The sequence below is a fragment of the Oryx dammah genome, unplaced genomic scaffold (genome assembly GCF_014754425.2).
Source record: "Oryx dammah isolate SB20612 unplaced genomic scaffold, SCBI_Odam_1.1 HiC_scaffold_9, whole genome shotgun sequence".
Classification (NCBI taxonomy): Eukaryota; Metazoa; Chordata; class Mammalia; order Artiodactyla; family Bovidae; genus Oryx; species Oryx dammah.
This window is the reverse complement of record NW_024070193.1, coordinates 7,260,119-7,278,032: the sequence shown is the minus strand read 5'-3', so window position 1 is coordinate 7,278,032 and position 17,914 is coordinate 7,260,119. Positions and strand designations below refer to the sequence as shown.

The window sequence follows — 17,914 nt, the reverse complement described above, 5'->3', positions numbered from 1 at the left end:
AAAGAAAACGAATTGAATTGAGTTTTCACCCAGTGGTGATAACTAGATATTGGTATGGGGGAGAACCACACATTTGGTGTCAGAAGTGTTGGGCTTAAAAACAGCTCATCCATAAGCCAAAGGGCAGGCTCGTCTAGAGATACAAGGACATAGATGGAGGGGGACTGCCCCCATTCTGTCTTTTGTTCAGTAATAACCTCAGGATCAGGAAAAGGGAGGCCAGAGTACTGAGAGTCATTCTTTCAAATCCATGACACTAGCATTCCTATGGAGACCATTTGCTTCCTGAAACCTTGGGAGATGGCGACCCACAGCCATGTGGGGAAGCCTGCTGTGACCTATAGACCCAGCAACAGTTTCTCAGGGCTTTTACCTTGGTGGTGATGCAGGCTCTTGGGAAAACCAACTTGTGCAATCAGTGCTTGGGCACAGCTCGCCCCAGGACCTGGGAGCTTGGCCTTGGCAGAGGGGGCACGCCAGGGTTCAGGCAGAGAAGGCCTCCTGGGCTCGGGCTGACACTGCAGCTTCACCAAAGCACCAGGAGGTCCAGAAGGAGCATGTTTCTGTCTGGTCAGGCTCTCCCTGCCAAGACGCCAGTTTGGTTTACGGACACTGTTGCCCTTGTGCCACGCTCCAAAGAGGGCTGGTTTCTAGGAAATCGAGGTTGGTTGTATGGTTCGTGTGATATCCCAGCCTGGATGAGGTGACTCGGAGCGTGTGGTTGTCGGGACTTCCTCTCGGGTTCCGCCCTCCCCCTCATGTTCGGGTCTCCTCCAGCTCTCAGTATGCACACAGACCCAGTGGACTCTCCAGGTCATCACCTTTCAAGGTCATTTCCCGCCGAAGCTACAAGGCTCTCTGTTGACCATAATCGAATAAGAGGCATGCAGGTGCAGACGTGGCCTCGACACCTGTCACGCCCTTTCCTCCTCGGGCCTCTTTGATGACCTCCTATTCATTTTTCAGGCCTCGCCCAACCCAGTTGCCATCACAGAGTGTCCACCACACTCTCCCTTCCCTAAGTGGAATGAACGTTCCCTTCCTTGGGTCCCATTGCATCTTGTTAAATTCGTCCCAGTGCTGCTGTTTTTTTTGTTGAGATAAAACGCACAGTAAGTGAGGTTTGACACAAGTTTGTCAAATGTACACAGTCACGTAGCCACCACCATAATCAAGACAGAACAGAATTGCTCCCCAGATTTCTGCATGTTCTCCTGTAGTCAGACCCTCCCTTTCCCATCTGTCCTTGGCAGCCGTAGGTCTGATTTCGCCCCAGAGTTTCCCCTTTGTAAGAATAGCAGGCACATGGAATTGTAAAGTAGATGGCTTTTCAGTCTGGCTTCTTTCACTTGGCAGACGTCATGTGTTGTGTGTATCCCTCGTTCATTCCCTCTCCTAACTGAGTGTTCATAACTTTTCATTGGAATCTCTGCGTGGACCTCTTCTGCTTTATCTGCATATCTAAACGCTTTCCTGTCTGTCTTGTCGGCGCACAGCCGAGCTCCTCCAGGACTGGATGGTTCCTGTGTGCCCTGAAACCCCAGACTGAACTTGGCAGGGCGGTGCTGGGCAGCTGTGCGTTGACAGTGGTGGTCCTCGACAGTCTCCTCCTTGCTGGGAGGCGCCGAGTGTCTCCCAGGCAGCAGGGCCTCTTCGCAAGTCTGACCCATCCTGGGCTGCTGCTCTCTAGGGCCCTGGCTGGTCCCTGCTTGGGCTTTGTGTTCAGCAGGGGCCCAGAGAGCCGCCCAGGGAAGGGAGGCTGGCTTCTGGTAACCCAGCCTACCCTCGCTTTGAGGGTGGGGTGCCAGCACTTTTACTGGAGACTTTGGCAGAGTCTGTGGGTCCCATGACCCTCTGGGGCTCTGTGTCTGAGATTCCTGGGGGTGTGGTGCTGGCTGTCTAGTTCCTCCTAGGCCGGAGAAGCCCTCTTTGGGCCTTGTTTTCCCTGAGTCACAGCCACGCTGGCTTGTGAGTTAAAAATAGGCCTCGGGACACCTGCGCCATGACAGCCCCTCCCTGCGCCCCAGGCTGACCTGGAATGCTTTTGTAAATATTGGGAACTTGGAGTTCTCAACCGTTTTTCCTCCTGCCTTTTCTCCTGGAGTAGTGAGGGTGACGGGAGCATGTGGGCCAGCTCGTGTTTGAAACGCTCAGGCTGGCGGCACACTTGAGAGGCCCTGGAGTTCAGAGCAGCTCCCAGAAGCCAGTGGAAGGCTGGCATTTGCTGGAGTGACCGTGGCTCCGTGTGGAGCTAAAGGGGGTGAGTTCAGACTGACCAGCGTTCCCCTCCCTGCTGGCCCAGGCCATAGACGAGTTACACAGCTTCTCTGCACCCAGGTTCTCCCTTGCACGTTGTCTGCCCCGCCCCCAGCCCCAGGGTACTGCTGAGGATTAAAATGACTGAGTGTGTAAAGCACCTCGCAAGCCCAGTGCACAGGTGGCTACTCTGGCCACCTCTCGTCTTGCCAGCTGATTTTGCCAGCAAACGTTAACGCCTTTGCATCGGCCATCTGAGGCAAGGACTAGAGGTTCTGGAAGGAGGATTCGTTGGTGTCCACGTGCACGTCCACACCTCCTTCTGACGCTGCTTGGATCGCCTCCTCTTTTTTGGTCTCCCGCCACCACTGTGTCCTGACATCCCTTCAGCAGCTGCCCAAGTAGCGCTGGTAACTCGGGACTCACCAGCCGTGAGAGGACTAGCCACGCTTAAAATAGACATGTCCCTTGGCTGTGCAGGCCCCCGGTAGCCCCTGGTGTCTACCCTTCCCGGCTGAGCCGGACGCTGAGCGGCTGGAGGCCACAGACCCCCCCGAGAGGCAAGCCAGGCTCTCCTTGGTCCAGAAGCCCTGAGGGTATGTGTCCTCAGCCTCTCCCTCCACGGCTGCTGCTGGCCAGAGCTTCCCAGCCCTTCTTCCAAAAGCAGCCTGGGAGGGCGTGGGGCCGGGCATCGAGGAGGCGGAACTGGAATGGCCGCACCTCAGGCCTAGCTGCAGTGAGTGGGGGGCTGGACTAGTTCTGGCCTTGGTGTAGCAGGGTGAGGGGAGCGCTGGGAGGTTTTTAAAGGTGGAAAGTGAGGTAGGCCTGCCTAAGAGGGTGGCCTGGGAGGGGAGCTCGGAAGAATAGGTGGCGCTATTTAGTTGATCTCGTTTCTTCTGAAGCCCAAACCAGGTTATTGTTCCTGAATGTAAGTGTCTCAGAGTATGTAAGTGTATCAGAACAAGGCTCACACAGAAGGGTCTAGCCCTTCCCGTTCAGAGGAGACTCCCAGACGGGGTTCCGTTGCTCCCGGAGCAGCGTCCCTCTCCTGCTGACTTTAAGTCTGTCTGTGACCCCTTCCTCCACGGCCTCCTCCCCATGCAGGTGCCACCGTGGAGTCTGACCGCTGCTGAGCGGCCCCGGGCAGGAAGCGCGCAGCCAGGAAAGGTGGCCCCAGACGCTCAGGGTCACCATGGCGTCCACCAGCGGCGAGAGCCAGCTGCAGAGAGTCATCCGCGATTTACAAGGTACGGCCGCAGGGCACCCCGAGCTTGGCGCTGAGGGAGCTGTGGCTGTGCTTTGCCGGGGCGGCTTGAGTTTCAGCCCTGTGATCTGTTTACACCGATGGTAATCGGAGCCCTCGGCACACATCACTGAGACATTTGGGGCTCAGATGTCCACCACGTGTGCGGCTGGAAGAACTTGCCTGGCCCTCCTTGCTGAAACTGTAGAGGCAGTGTGTAGACAAAACCAGATGCCCCTTTTTGTGTCTGACTGTAGTGTGTGTGTGTCTATGCGTGTGTGTGTACACACACCATTGGGCAATGCTGGAGTTGGCTCCCCTGTGAAGGAGTATTCACCCGCCCTCTGAGTAGGAAGACGACATACCTGCCTTTCTTGTTTTGCTCTTCCACCTGGTCCCGGGTGAACTCACTCCAGTTGGGCCTGCTGCCTCCCGGCCTTTCCTGAGCTCAGTGTTGCCCAGCAAGAGAGGCCGGCTCGTGGGCCTTGGCTGCACAGAGAGCGGCCGGGGGTGCGTGTGAGGAGAGCAGGCTTGGAGGAATGGGCTGCGTTCTCTACTGACTGTGGAGTCCAGGGCCCAAGGCCACCTTGTAGGTGCCATCCCGAGGGTCAGAGGTTTAGCAAGTTTTCCATCCCTCGTGGATCACCAGGGCAGGTCTTGTGAGCCTCTCTGGAGCACCGGCACATGTGCTGTACCCCCTTCCTCCACGTCACAGGGGCCCTGGTGACACTCCTAATAAACTCAAGGCCCAGGCTCCTAACTGCTCAGACCTGTGATAAGCAGCTGCAGTCGCTCCAGGCCAGTGGAGGCCGCAGGAGTGTGAGGGTCACAACTGGATGAGATAAAAATCACTTTCTCAGGCTTATCTCCTATTTATGTAGAGCTTTGGGCCTCTGCTAGCTGATGATTACGTGGCATTTCACTGTGCCAGGCACGAGTCTCATAGATAATAACTCACTGTGTCCTCACGTTTGGTCCTGTGAGGCAGGAACCATTTCGTTCCCATTTTGCAGATGTAGAAACAGACACAGAGAGGCTAAGAGACTTGCCTAAGGTCACATATCCTGTCAGAGCCTAGGTTTGCACACACAGCTGGTGCCATGGGCTGTGCTCTTAACCACACCAGTCCACGTCCAGCTGCAATGTGAGATGCCTCTTTTCTTTTTAAATCTGCACACACGCATATACGTGCACATACACACAGAAAGTAGAGTGACAGTCCCTGTAAACCTGAGTTTGCCCTGGTCTTCAGAGCCTTCTCCACGAAGCAGACCGTCTTCTCTGTGTTTCAGTCTCCGGGTCTCACGTTGGCTCTGGGACCTGGGGGTCCTGATTGGAGGAGCCGTGGCAGAGCTCGTGATCCAGGGAAGAGGACAGGCATCAGCTTTTGTTCAGTCGCCCTTTTCCACCCCACGAGCTGTCCTTGTCTGTCGTCTCCCACGCCCCAGGTCATCCCAGTGTCCAGTACGCAGCGCTCAGAGCACCTCAGTGGGAAGATTCAAAAGGCATCACACTTTTTCAAGACCCTTGCCTTTCATCTGTTGGTAACGGTCAGAGTTCAGAGCAGGAAATTTCATATTCCATATCCAAGGCTCCTTCTTTCTGCATTTCAGGAGTTCCCACGTCAGGCTGTGAGCTTTGCCCCTGCCTGAGGGTGGAGGAGGACGGCTCTGTGTCCTTCCCGGTCCCTGGCCCCTGGCCCTCAGAGCCCCCACAGCAAATGCTTCTTGTCGGGCACACCGGACATTGGTCACGTGTTGTGAGACTCAGTCCCAAAGAACCTCTTTGCTGTTGGCTCTCTTGACCCGAGGGGTCCGAGTTGGTCAACTTCTAGCAGCTCAGGCCCAGCTTCAGTCTTGGGCACATCTGCTTTCTAACGGCGCCTTTTCTTTCAAGAATTGTCAGTGAAGGCAGTTTTGTCCTGCATGTCCCAGACCATCTGTGCTGGGGACGTTTTTCTCAGGGTCTAAAGCAGACCCACCTTCTGACAGTCCCTCTGTCCCACAGAAGGGCTGTGAGTGAGAGTGAGAGGGGTTTTTCCTCGTTTCCTTCATTGGGAGGTAAATTGTCTTAGAAGTGAAGAGAGGACCCCTGGGGTCAGAACCAGGATTCTCTTGAGAGAACCAGGGTTCTTGTCCCAGCTCTGCTGTTTGCCACCCTTAATCTTTGGCCAAGTGCTCTGACCTCTCTGTGAGTGCCTCGTCTGTAAAATGGGGATGAAAATGCCCCCCTTTGTCAATTCTGCCTTGTACCATTTTTTTTTTCTTCACATTTTAACAGCTATGAAGTTGGGCTCATCTGAAAATCAATTGCATCTTAGATTTGTTGAAATAAAGCAAATCCTGCCTCACAGCGCTCTGTTGAATAAGGAAGACGCACAGAGGTCTGGCCCCTAAGCGGCACTCAGTTGGCAGAAGCAGATGGTGGTGTCGCTCTTGCTACTGTTGTCATGACCACTGTTTGTACATTCTGGGTCCTCAGGAAGCCTGGATCCACCTGTACTGAGCAGTGGGGTTATAGTGAGGGACGAGAAACACGGTGGGGAGAGGATAAAGCCCTCAGGAAGTCTGTGTTAGGGACTGCTGTAGAACTCGTCCATGCAGCGGACGTTTTGTCCAAATACTGCTTGCAAGTTATGAGGCCTTGGTGGGCTTATGGGGCCAACCGAGAAAGGTGCCGAGTCAGCAAGCTGTCATAAAGTACCTGTGGGCTCTCAGGACAGCCTCGTGCCTTCTGACCCGGAGCTCCAGCCCACGGATGCTTACGCAGCACCCCGCGTGTGCTCAATGCTTTGCCATCGGGGGCCACTTACTCCTGCTGCCCCGGGTCATCCTGCTGCTCTCTCTGAGGCCAGCCTCCATCTGGTTACATGTTCCTGTTTGTTGTCTTAAAGATGCTGTGACAGAACTAAGCAGAGAATCTAAGGAAGCAGGGGAACCCATCACAGATGACAGCACCAACTTGCATAAGTTTTCTTATAAACTTGAGTACCTCCTCCAAGTAAGTGACTCCCATCGTGTGTTGCTTTTCTGCTCTGTTGTCTCTTGTCTCCCTCTTGGCTGCCTCATCAATGCACAGGGCGCAGCTCCGAAAGCTCAGTGGAGCTGTCGAGCCCTCCTGGTTGGACTGAAGGTCAGAGCCGTCCCCACTGTCCAAGTGTGATCCTCTGGGGAATCAGATTGTAGCCCCTTAGTATGGTGTTGGGAATTGAGAGCCTTCTTCAGAGATTTTGGCTTCCCTGGTAGCTCAGCTGGTAAAGAATCCACCTGCAATGCAGCAGATACAGGTTCGATTCCTGAGTCAGGGAGATCCCCTGCAGAGGGGAACAGCTACCCGCTCCAGTATTCTTGCCTGGAAAAGTCCATGGACAGAGGAGCCTGGCAGGCTACAGTCCATGGAGTCACAAAGAGTCGGAGACGACTGAGCGACTGTCGCTCCACTTCAGAGACGTACATCCTCTTAGTGCAGGTCACAGGGTCTCTGTATAGCAGAGATCTTCACTTTGGGGCAAGCCCATATACCCTTTGGCATCCCACTGAAAGCTATGGACTCTTTCCCCAAACATAGTCATACATACCTGGTCACACGTTTTCCAGGAGGCTGTGGGCCCTCTGAAGACTATCCAGAAGTCCCCATTTTAGAGCCTTGCTCCTCAAAGTGTGGTCATAGACCAGAAGCATCTGCGTCACCTGAGAGCAAGGCAGAAGTACCCTCTTGGTTCCCACCTTGACCTGCTGAATCAGGATCTCTGAGGTCAGCCCAGGAAGCTTGCTTTTAACACATCCACTGTATAACCGAGCTTTTATCTGCTCGGTTCAAGAAGCACAGATCTAGAGAGCCTGCAGATGTGGAAATACATAGGCAACTACAATAGGTAGGAAGGGAATGGACCAATACAGTAACAGAACTTATCTCAGGGTGATGGTGTTAGGCATTATAATTTTTTCTTTTCTATTTTAGTTTGTCTTATCCAGACCTCCTAATGATGTATGCACATGTTTAATAATCAGAAAAAATGCCATAGAACATTAGGTTACAGGAAGATACCCTCTATCATTTGAACACCATAAGTCTGCAGCGTCGCCTCCCACCAGAGCGTATGGCATGAGAGCCCACTGGAGGAGGTGTCGCAGCCCACTGGAGAAAGGTGTTGAGGTCTCACCTTTCACATGCCTTTTCAACTGGTTCTGTTGTTTTATACTGTGGAAATATTAATGGGCTTTTTTTTTTTTTTCCCCTGAATTCACCCATTTTGGTTTGGGTTTTGAAATGATTCAGGGCTGACATTTATTTGGATTTATTCTATGTATATTAAAACAGTACTGAAACTTGAGTTGCGTAACTGGGGTAAGATGTCACTAACACATTTCCCTATGTCGAGACATTGTTAATAACTCTTCATGTTGCCCTGGAACTTTTCTCTTGCATTTCTTTCCCATGTGTTAATAGCACCTTTGGAGTCTTCCACCCAGCTCTATGCACAGAGGTCACTTTGGGGGCCTGTTATTCCTGAATCTCACTGGTCGTATGACCTTGAGCTAGTTGCTTAACCTCTCCTAGTCTGTTTCCTCACCTATAAACTGGGGACTAAGACACCCTTATTCACCAGTAAGTAAAAATAATGCCAATAAAGAGCCTCACTCAGTGCCAGGCAACTAAGAAGCTGTTATTGTTACCCATCATTAAATGGTGGGATAAACAGCAGTGTGTTTGAACATTCTCTCTCTCCTTTCTCTGCCCAGTTCGATCAGAAAGAGAAGGCCACCCTCCTGGGCAACAGGAAGGACTACTGGGATTACTTCTGTGCCTGCCTGGCCAAGGTGAAGGGTGCAAACGATGGGATCCGATTCGTCAAGTCCATCTCGGAGGTGAGCGAAACAACCAATGATCTCACCTCTTCCCCTCTCTGGCGTAAGCCTCTCTCACAGAAGCCTGCCAGGTGAGCGTTTACCACGCCAAAGAGTGGCTGAGTCCAGACTGTGTGTGAGACCCCAGCCCACACGCCACCTCACAGGGTGGGCTGTTCCCATTGCAGTCTGCTCGTGGTACCCACAAAGAGATGGACAGCACAGGATACCTTCACCTTTTTTTTGAAGAATTGGTTTCTTAAAGAAAATCCTTACAGTTTGCTAAGGCTACTTTCTCTATGCCCAGAAAACTTGGATTTGAGATGAAGAGAGTGAAGTAGGATCTCGAGAGACATTTCTTAAAATGCCAGCAGTAAGCAACTTCCCACATTAAGTTCTAAGCCCCCCAAGAGCAGAATGCCATTGCTTTGCTGTTTGATAAAACTCCGGATCAACAGCAGCACACATTCTCTGTCTCATCAGTCGAGTCCATCTGTTAGTGAATAACTTTGCACATTAGGGAATCCACCTAGATTTGAAACAGGAGGTTTATACATTTCATCTTTCTTTTCGGGATCTCATCAGTAAGTCTAAGGTCCCTTTAAAATCAGAGCACATGCTCCTTGGCTGGCCTCCCACAAAGGCCACAGGGTCATGTGCCCTGGGAAGGACTCCTCAGCTGTGCCACCTGGAGCCGGGTAGGTTTCTTCTCATAGAGAATGACAGCGTTAGACATGTGGACACTGAGGGCTGGGCATCTTCCAGCTGCTATACCTTCTGACAGCTGAGAAAATGAGGGAAGATCCTGGCTCAGAGGAATTGGTTTAATGTCCAGATGTACAGACAGGCCTTGTGACATCGTGCCTGGTGGCACACTCAGGTACATGCTGAAGTGTTGTATTGCTTCCCTATGTGGTGCAGTGAGTTTTGATTAGATGCTAACAAAACTTAAGGTATTGAATGATGAAAGTGGACCCGTGGTCTCAAAAAGTTCTTAAAAAAAGGCAATGCAGTATCTTCATTTGCTATACAAAGGAACTGTTGTTGTTCCCTTCCCCATAGGATGTTTAAAAAGACCTTTTAACATAACTCCTTTCACACTTATAATGGATTCGGTTAATAGGCTTGACTTAAAATGTAGCCTCAAATGTTCACCTTTAAATGTTCTAAGTGCTGTTACTGTGGCCATTTATTAATAAGGGCAGGCCTCTTCCTTGGGAGCTTACAGATATGAACTGTTATGTGGGGTTTTTTTTCAGATTCAGCGGGACCTGGGTGTGGATGTGTGTGTGTGACCAATACGCTTCACTTCACGATGCCTTGCTCAGCTGTTCTCAGCTGCCTGGGTCCCTGGTTGTCACCGCTGAGCACTTTGTTCTCACCTCACTCATAAGTGGAAAAGCATTTGGATGTGGGGATGTCATTCTCCCCGAGCATCTGTCGGGATCCACTCGCTGTGGACATGCCATGGTGGATTTTACAAAGCCAGTGGGTCAGGCTGCTGCTACCACCTTCATTTCCAACCCCCTTGGCTGTACCCCAGACCCACAAAACTCACATGGAGAAATGTCTTACAGAAATGTCTTATGAGGTTTCACACCTTCTCATTTTTTAAAACTATCTCATATTGTGGTGTCATTTCCTCAGCTCAGCAATGAGAACGCACGGAGCCCTGAGCTTAAAGGTGCTGGGAACCGGGATGTTTACAGCATCTCGAGCATGCTGGTGCTGGAGGCCATACCTCGTGTCTCCTGTCTCAGCCCAGCGCCATGGTTAGCTTCTTAATAGGATGGATGGGGTGTTGTCGTTGTTCAGTCACTAAGTCGTGTCCGACTCTTTGCGACCTCACGGACTGCAGCACACCAGGCTTCCCTGTTCTTCACCATCTCCTAGAGCTTGCTCAGACTCACGTCCATTGAGTCGGTGCTGCCATCCAGCCATCTCCTCCTCTGTCGTCCCCTTCTCCTCCTGCCCTCAGTCTTTCCCAGCATCAGGGGCTTTCCCAGCGAGTTGGCTTTTCACATCAGGTGGCCAAAGTGTTGGAGTTTCATCTTCAACATCAGTCTTTCCAATGAATATTCAGGGTTGATTTCCTTTAGGATTGACTGGTTGGACCTCCTTACTGTCCAGGGAACTCTTAAGAGTGAAGTGTTAGGACCGTCTTTTGGTCAGACCACTGCCTCCCTTCCCCCAGCCACCACGGTAAACACTTGTGACCTTTGAAGAGATGAGGAGGGAGTGAGTCTTGGCTTAGCCCGGTCAGAGCCAGTGCCTGACGGAACAGGCGCATGTGGTGAGCTGGCAGGTTGTGAGCTCCTGCCTGTTACCCTGAGCTGCTGGGGCTGGATCATCGGGAGCAGGAACCCTGGTTTGCATACTGATCTCAAGTGTCTTGCTAGGGCCAGGCTCTCTGACCGGCTTACCCTACCTCTATCACAACAAGCCAGAAACCTCTTTAGAAGCCGTGTTTTTCTCTGTGGGAAGAGGTTGTGAAGGCAGGCCTGCACCCGGACCCTCTATCCACCTCAGGGTTATTGAAACAGAACTGCATCCATTTTTCATTACCTCAGTGTGACTCGTCCACCTAGAAACTCCCCTGCCCTCACCCCCTGGGCACCTTCTGACTAAACCCAGTGAGGTGGCATAGCTGAAAAGAGATCCCACCAGGAAAGCACTGGCAGATGTGTGGGTTTTACTGACGGTTCCCTGAGGGCGCAGGGGAGGCCGTTACGTCCGTCCCAAGCCCCCTGACACTCCTCTGCCTTTTGCCCTCCCTCTCCCACTTCCACACAGGCTCCAGCCAAGCCACCTTGCCTTTTCTGCAGCACTTCAAAACCCAGCCCAGTCACGTGCTAAACGAAGACCATCTCTCGCTCCTCAAGGGTACTTCTGCTATGAGGAGCCCTCCATTTATCTCCGGCTTGTTTTCTAAAGGTTCCAGGTTAAACCAGACCATTTTCATCTCTGACTCTAAACCCAGGGATTCTGAGGGAGCAGAGGAGGAAGAATGATCTTCCAGTAGAATCCACAGTAGATGCTTGAGCCTCTTACGACTGTGTCTTCCATGGCACGTTTGCTGGAGTCCACAGATTATTCTCAGACGGAGGCCTGCAAGATGTCCACACACTTTAGGCCTTTTTCCCTGAGGCGACGTTCTCAAATGTTCCGTGTTCTTTGAGGGACTTGAGTGAACCTTATGTGTAGGGAGGACTGGGTGGCATTTTCCGCCCTGTTTCTGTTTTTGCCAGCCATCCTTGGAGGCCTGTGTTTGGAATTCGGCTAACGGCTCTTGGTTTCTATTTTATCTACTTTTTCCAGCTCCGAACATCTCTTGGAAAAGGAAGAGCATTTATTCGCTACTCCTTGGTGCACCAGAGGTTGGCCGACACTTTACAGCAGTGCTTCATGAACACCAAAGTGACCAGGTAAATACATGACAGTTCTGGGCTTTACCTGCATGTGATTCGGAGATGACCTGAAGGCCCCTCATGAATAGTAATGGTACTACTTACGCTGGACAGAGAAAGACAAATATCATATATCTCTTATGTGGAATCTAAAAAACAGTATGAATGAATTATTTATGAAGCTGTTGAAACAGACTCACAGACACAGAAAGCAAACTTCTGGGGGCGAGGTAAACTGAGAGTATGGGATTAACAGATACACAGTACTGTATATAAAGTAAACATCAAAGATTTACTGTATGATGCAGGGAACTGTATTCAGTATCTTGTAATAAGCTATAATGGAAAAGAATTTTTAAAATATAGCCATGTACATATATTGTTGTTGTTCAGTTGCTAAGTTATGTCCAACTCTTTGCGACCCCATGGACTAAAGCACGCCACGCTTTCCTGTCCTTCACTGTCTCCCGGAGCTTGCTCAAACTCATGTCCATTGAGTTGGTGATGCCATCCAGCCATCTCATCCTCTGTTGCCCCTTTCTCCTTTGGCCTTCAGTCTTTCCCAGCATCAGGGTCTTTTCCAGTAGGTCGGCTCTTTGTATCAGGTAGCCAAAGTATTAGGCTTCCCTGGTGGCTTAGAGGCCAAAGTATTGGAGTTTTAGCTTTAGCATCAGTCCTTCCAATGAATATTCAGGGTTGATTTCCTTTAGGATTGACTGGTTTGATTTCCTTTAGGATTGACTGGTTGATTTCCTTTAGGATTGACTGGTTTGATCTTGTTGCAATCCAAAGGAGTCTCAAGAGTCTTCTGTAGCATCACAGTTCGAAAGCATCAATTCTTTGGCGCTCAGCCTTCTTTATGGTTCAGCTCTCCCATCTGTACTTGACTATTGGAAAAACCATAGCTTTGACTACATAGACCTTTGTTGTCTATGTCTCTGCTTTTTAATATGCTGTCTAGGTTTGTCATAACTTGTCTTCCAAGGAGCAGACGTCTTTTAATTTCATGTACATATATGTGTATAACCAAATCACTTTACTGTACTCGTGAAACTAACATAGTACTTGTAAATCAACTATCAAAGAAAATTATGATGCTATTTATAGTACACAAAGTGGAAACCATCCATGTCCAATGATAGAGGGCTGTAAAATTACAGCAAATTAGCTTAAATGGCATAGCATGACATCATTTAAAATTCCAATAAGGAAGTCTGTATAGCAACAATGAAAATAACAATATAACGATCAAGGAAAAAGAATGCAAATCTTCTCTGTCCTAATGACAACAATGAAGAAATTGCAAAAAAAAAAAAATATATATATATATATATATATATATAAAAGGATTAGAAAGTATATGAGAACATGAGGTGATAAATAAAAGGTAGGAATATATCATTTTTTTCTTTTTAAATTATTGTTTTTGTAGTGAACAATTTTTTTGAACACTTTTCACCAGGCATTAAAGTGTATGGAGGCCTCTGAAACAAGTTCAGGAGCCCTCAAACAAGTGTGATAAACTTAAAGATTATAATAGCAATAATGGCAGCCGCAGTGGCAGTGCCTGTCTGTGCCACATCCTGGCGCAGGCAGGGGCCTCCAGCTGTCATCCTCTCCTCCCCTTCCTGACCACAGTCCTTGGTGCCCACGAAGCAGGAAGCCCTGCGCTGTCACAGGTTGGGAGACAGAGGCCTAGGGAGTCCAGATGCCTCTGTCTGGGCCCCACTGATGCTCAGGTGAGGAGCAGAAACTGGGGTTCAGGTCTCGGAACTCGTAATGCCAGCTGCTTTCCCCTGGTGGATGGCATGTCCTTGGTGCTGGCAGACATGCCTCTCCGCAGAACCACCTGTGAAATCTTTAACACCAGTGAGCCTGGGGCCTCACCAGAGAAACTGAGTCACTGCTGGCCCCGTTGGTCTGGGCTCCCTGGAGCTTGTGACAGCAACCAGATGGGGGGCCTCGTGCCGCTCATGCCCCTCCCACCCCCTCAGCAGGGGGAGGAGGACAGGATGTAGAGCAGGACTGAGCGCGTGGAGCCGGGAGAGGATGTCAGATTAGGAGCCTGTCAGCTGAACCTCTGTGGCTGCCCGGCTGCCCTGCCCACCTCTGCCGCCCTGCTGCCTCTGGAACTTCTTCCAGTTAATCAGAGAGATACTTCTGAATTAAAGAAAAACTATTGGGAAATATTTTGTTTCATTTTGTGTCACCTTTAAGATTTGTGTAAATGCTTATTTCTCTTGTATGTGCTAAGCTTTGTGAATTCATGTGAGTTGAAAACCTTTGCACGTTTGATTTGAAGGTTGTTTTGTTGTGATGTTCAGTGACAGCTGTCATAAACTGACTTACAGTCTCTCCCAGTTCCCAGAACTCAGCCCCGTAGCTCATTAAACTCATCAGTGTTGTCTCTTTAATTCTTACTGTCTCACATGAAGTAAAACAGCCACCACCTCAAAGTGGAGATACTTTGTTCTTTGACTTTTTTAATACATGTCTGGACAGAAATTAGCAGCGAGTTCAGTGTCCTGTATTGCGTTCTCCAGAAGGGATAGAAGACAAGATTTTCTTGTGAAAAGGAAGTGTTCTTTCCCTTACAACTGCCCTTTCCTGGACGGTAATTCAAATTTAAGGTTTCTCACATTCTTTGGGGGAATAGATAAGATATAAATAATAAACAAATAAGCATCTAGTTCGTTTCAGTAATTCCTTAAAGGAGAGTGAGTTTGAGAGTTACAGACTTCAGTGGTGAAAATCACATTGGGATGTGTATATTTCTGTCTGTCTGTAATTAATTTAGTACCTGAGTTGCAATTTGATGAGGCAAAGCCGTCCTAGGAGGACTGACTAAATGCTCTCTTCCGTTGTCTTTATTGTCCCTGTACTTGACCCCTTTCCGTGTTTTTCTGCAGTGACTGGTACTATGCAAGGAGCCCCTTTCTGAAGCCAAAGCTGAGCTCTGACATCGTGGGCCAACTCTACGAGCTGACTGATGTCCAGTTTGACCTGGCATCGAGGGGCTATGACCTGGATGCTGCCTGGCCAACGTTTGCCAGGTACTTTGAAGAATTAACTGCTTGGTTGAAAAAAGGAGAAAGAGGTGTTTGAAGTTTTGAAGCTTGCCATCAGTACGCTCAAAGCAGTTTTGCTAATGCAGTAAATTACCTTATGCTTGCTCATTTTACAGACTTCGTTGCATCATGACTAGCGATAACATCTGAAGGCTCCAGCCTTAAACCAACCTAGTTGGTTAGGCGGTATGAGTCAGTAGAGAGGCATATGCAAAACCCAGGGTTTTCAAATGTGTTAAGGAACTCAGTGTGGAGCGAAGTGGAAGCAAGTGGGCTTTTCCCAGTTATGTTCTTCTAGATACATTATCATGGACACCACTGAGAGGGATAGAAAGCTCATTGCATAAGGGCTGTTGGAAAGTTTGCTTTGCTGTGTTTTCTATTCCTACACCAGTATAGCACCTGCACAACTGCATTCACACAACACCCATTTCAGGAGTGAGGTGCTGAGGAAACGGGCGCAGAGAGTGGAGAGACTTGCCCACTGCCACACAGCTGGCAAGAGCAGGGCCAGGGCACCAGACTCGAGTTCAACTCAAACCCAGCACTCTTTGTTGGTGGTTTTTTTTTTTTGCTTTCTGTAAAAAAGGTGTGTTTTGCTTTTAACTCCAATTTTTTTAATTTCTTATTAGGGACTTCTTTCTGTGCAGGAAAAACGTACTGACTATAATGAAACCCATGTGTCAACTACTGGGGCTTAAGAGCCAACATTTTTGCCATATTTACTACACACGTCCTTTTTAGAATGGTTCGATTTTAAAATCATTTCAGAATTACAGAAAAGTTGTAAAAACAGTACTCAGTGCTCTTCTGTCCTTCACGTCAATTCCCTAGTTATCAGTGTGTTACTACAACTGTTTTTATCACTCTCTTTTCTTTGGTCATTTTTTGGCTGCACCTCATGGCTTGGGGATTCTTAGTTCCCCAACCAGGGGTTGAACCTGCACCTTTGCAGCAGAAACATGGAGTCTTAACCACTAGACTGTCAGGGAATTCCATATCACTTTTTCTCCTTACGTAAACGTGGTTTGTTTCCATTCTCATTTGAGAAAATGTCACAGCCCTGATTGCCCTTTACTCCTAAGTATTTCATTGTGTATTTTCTTAAATCAGGGCCATCCTTTTATACAACCTCAGTACAATTGTTAAAATCGGGGAATTGACATTGATACAATACTGCTATCCAGTCTACAGAACATACTCAAATTTTAAGAATTATGCCAGACACGTCTTTGAGGCAGTCCAGGGTCACGTCAGTGAATTGTCAGGGGTCTAGTCCTTGTTCATTTGGGATAGTTTCTCTTCTTTGTTGTTTATAGCATAGACATTTTTGAGAAGTAGAGGCCAGTTGTTTCTAACTTGTTCCTTGATTTGCGTTTGTCTAGTGTACTTTCCCGTTACTGTATTCAGGGTAAGCATTTTGGGAGAAATACCCCAGGTTTTGTGTCCCTCTCGGTATATTGTACCCAGAGGCACAGGATGTTGATTTATTTCATTACTAGTGAGGTTAACCATCATCATTTGGTTATGCTGGTGTTGGCCAGGTTTCTCCTGAAGTTTTGTTTCTCTCTTTGTAATTAATATGTATCTTATTGGAAGACATTTTGAGACTAGGTTTTTTTTTTTTTTTAATCCTATTTCTTTTAAATCTCTCTCCTGTTAGCATCCATTGGTAAATCTTTCCTGAATCAATTACTGTCATGGTTATCAGAGTGATTTTCTGAGTCCATTTTTTCCTTCTGCATTAGTAGTTGGCATTCTGTTTGTAAGGAAGATCTTTTCTTTCTTCTCCATCTGTTAATTCATTTGCTTATTTATAGCAGTATTGACTTGTGGATTCTTCTTTTCTTCAATAGGTTATATTCGTCACTGTAATAATTTTAAAGCTCAAGTTATCTCATATTTGGACAGTCAAAGCCCTTTCAGGCTGGTTCCAATACCCTTTTTTTTAGGAAATAAAATATAGATTCAAAAAAGCCCCACCCCACGGCCATCCTTTCTGATCTCTCTCTTTCTAGAAGCAATTACAACCCTGTAGTTGATGAGTGTCGCTCCCGGATATCTTTGTGTTTTACTGTGTGTTCTCATATATAGTTTTATTTTATATATATATATATACTCTTTGCATTTGCATACATTGAATCATGAAGTAGCTATTCTTTTGCAACTCGCCTTTTTCATTCCACTTGGTTTTTGAGGTTTTTAGCTAATTGCACAGGGAGTTCTACAGATGTGGAATGGGACTGGCAAGCCATGGCCCACAGGGCAGTGTGTGGCACGCCTTTATTTGCCCACTGTCTATGGGTCTGCCTTCACAGGGAGTTCTACAGATGTGGAATGGGGCTGGCAAGCCATGGCCCACAAGGCAGTGTGTGGCACGCCTTTATTTGCCCACTGTCTATGGGTCTGCCTTCAGGCTACGGTGGCAGAGTTGAGTTGTTGTGGCAGAGCTCATAAGGCTTAGAAACCAAAACTATCCACCGCCTGACACTTTACAAAATAGATGAGCAGTGCCTGGCGTAGTGTTCCTCTGTGTGAGTAAAGAGGCTCTCTGTCTCTCCAGTGGTAGAGTCCGACTTGTTCTGCTTTCTCCACCATGATACACTGCCGAGAGCACCCACACGTCACCCGCACGTACGTGACCGTCTTCCGGGTAGATGCTGACAAGTGCAGTGGCTGGGTTGTGGAGACTAACAGGTGCAAAATGCAGTAATTGTAGGTTAAGGGACAGATTCCGGTTAAGTGAAAGTGCATTACGTTTGCAGTGACTAGTGCCATCAGATAGAACTTTCCGTAGTGAGGAGAGTGTCCGGTGTGGTCACATGAACCCGAAGAGGTCTTGCCACCACATCACCCGTGTAACGTACTGTAAAGCAGTGACCTCAAGGCCCAAAGCACAGCGTGACCTCTGTTTACCAGACTGACTGCTGCTGGTTCCTCACTGGCAGACAAGTAGTGTCTGGCACCGAAGTTTCTAGGAAAGCTTAAACCTCAAACTGGGAAAATATCGTTCCTTTCTGGCAGTGAGAGCAAAGCCACCATGCTTAGACTTCAGCAGTGGAGTCCAGCGGCCACAACCAACCTGAACGTGTG

At 48.8% G+C, this 17,914-nt stretch overlaps 1 protein-coding gene across 6 annotated transcripts in view; it reads left to right on the top strand.

Moving 5' to 3' along the window:
- Positions 1-17,914, top strand: part of FYCO1 (FYVE and coiled-coil domain autophagy adaptor 1) — a 79,474-nt gene that overhangs the window by 7,069 nt on the left and 54,491 nt on the right. For 3 of the 6 annotated variants that reach the window (XM_040246797.1, XM_040246796.1, XM_040246792.1), the window contains exons 2-6: positions 3,361-3,503; positions 6,393-6,499; positions 8,242-8,367; positions 11,665-11,771; positions 14,663-14,806. In XM_040246797.1, coding sequence (XP_040102731.1) covers positions 3,449-3,503; positions 6,393-6,499; positions 8,242-8,367; positions 11,665-11,771; positions 14,663-14,806 — 539 coding nt within the window. In that variant the 5' untranslated portion in view covers positions 3,361-3,448. Of the gene's footprint in view, positions 1-1,877; positions 2,261-2,288; positions 2,853-2,874; positions 2,993-3,360; positions 3,504-6,392; positions 6,500-8,241; positions 8,368-11,664; positions 11,772-14,662; positions 14,807-17,914 lie in introns of those variants that run through there. The other 3 variants (XM_040246794.1, XM_040246793.1, XM_040246795.1) reach the window with 3 other exon arrangements.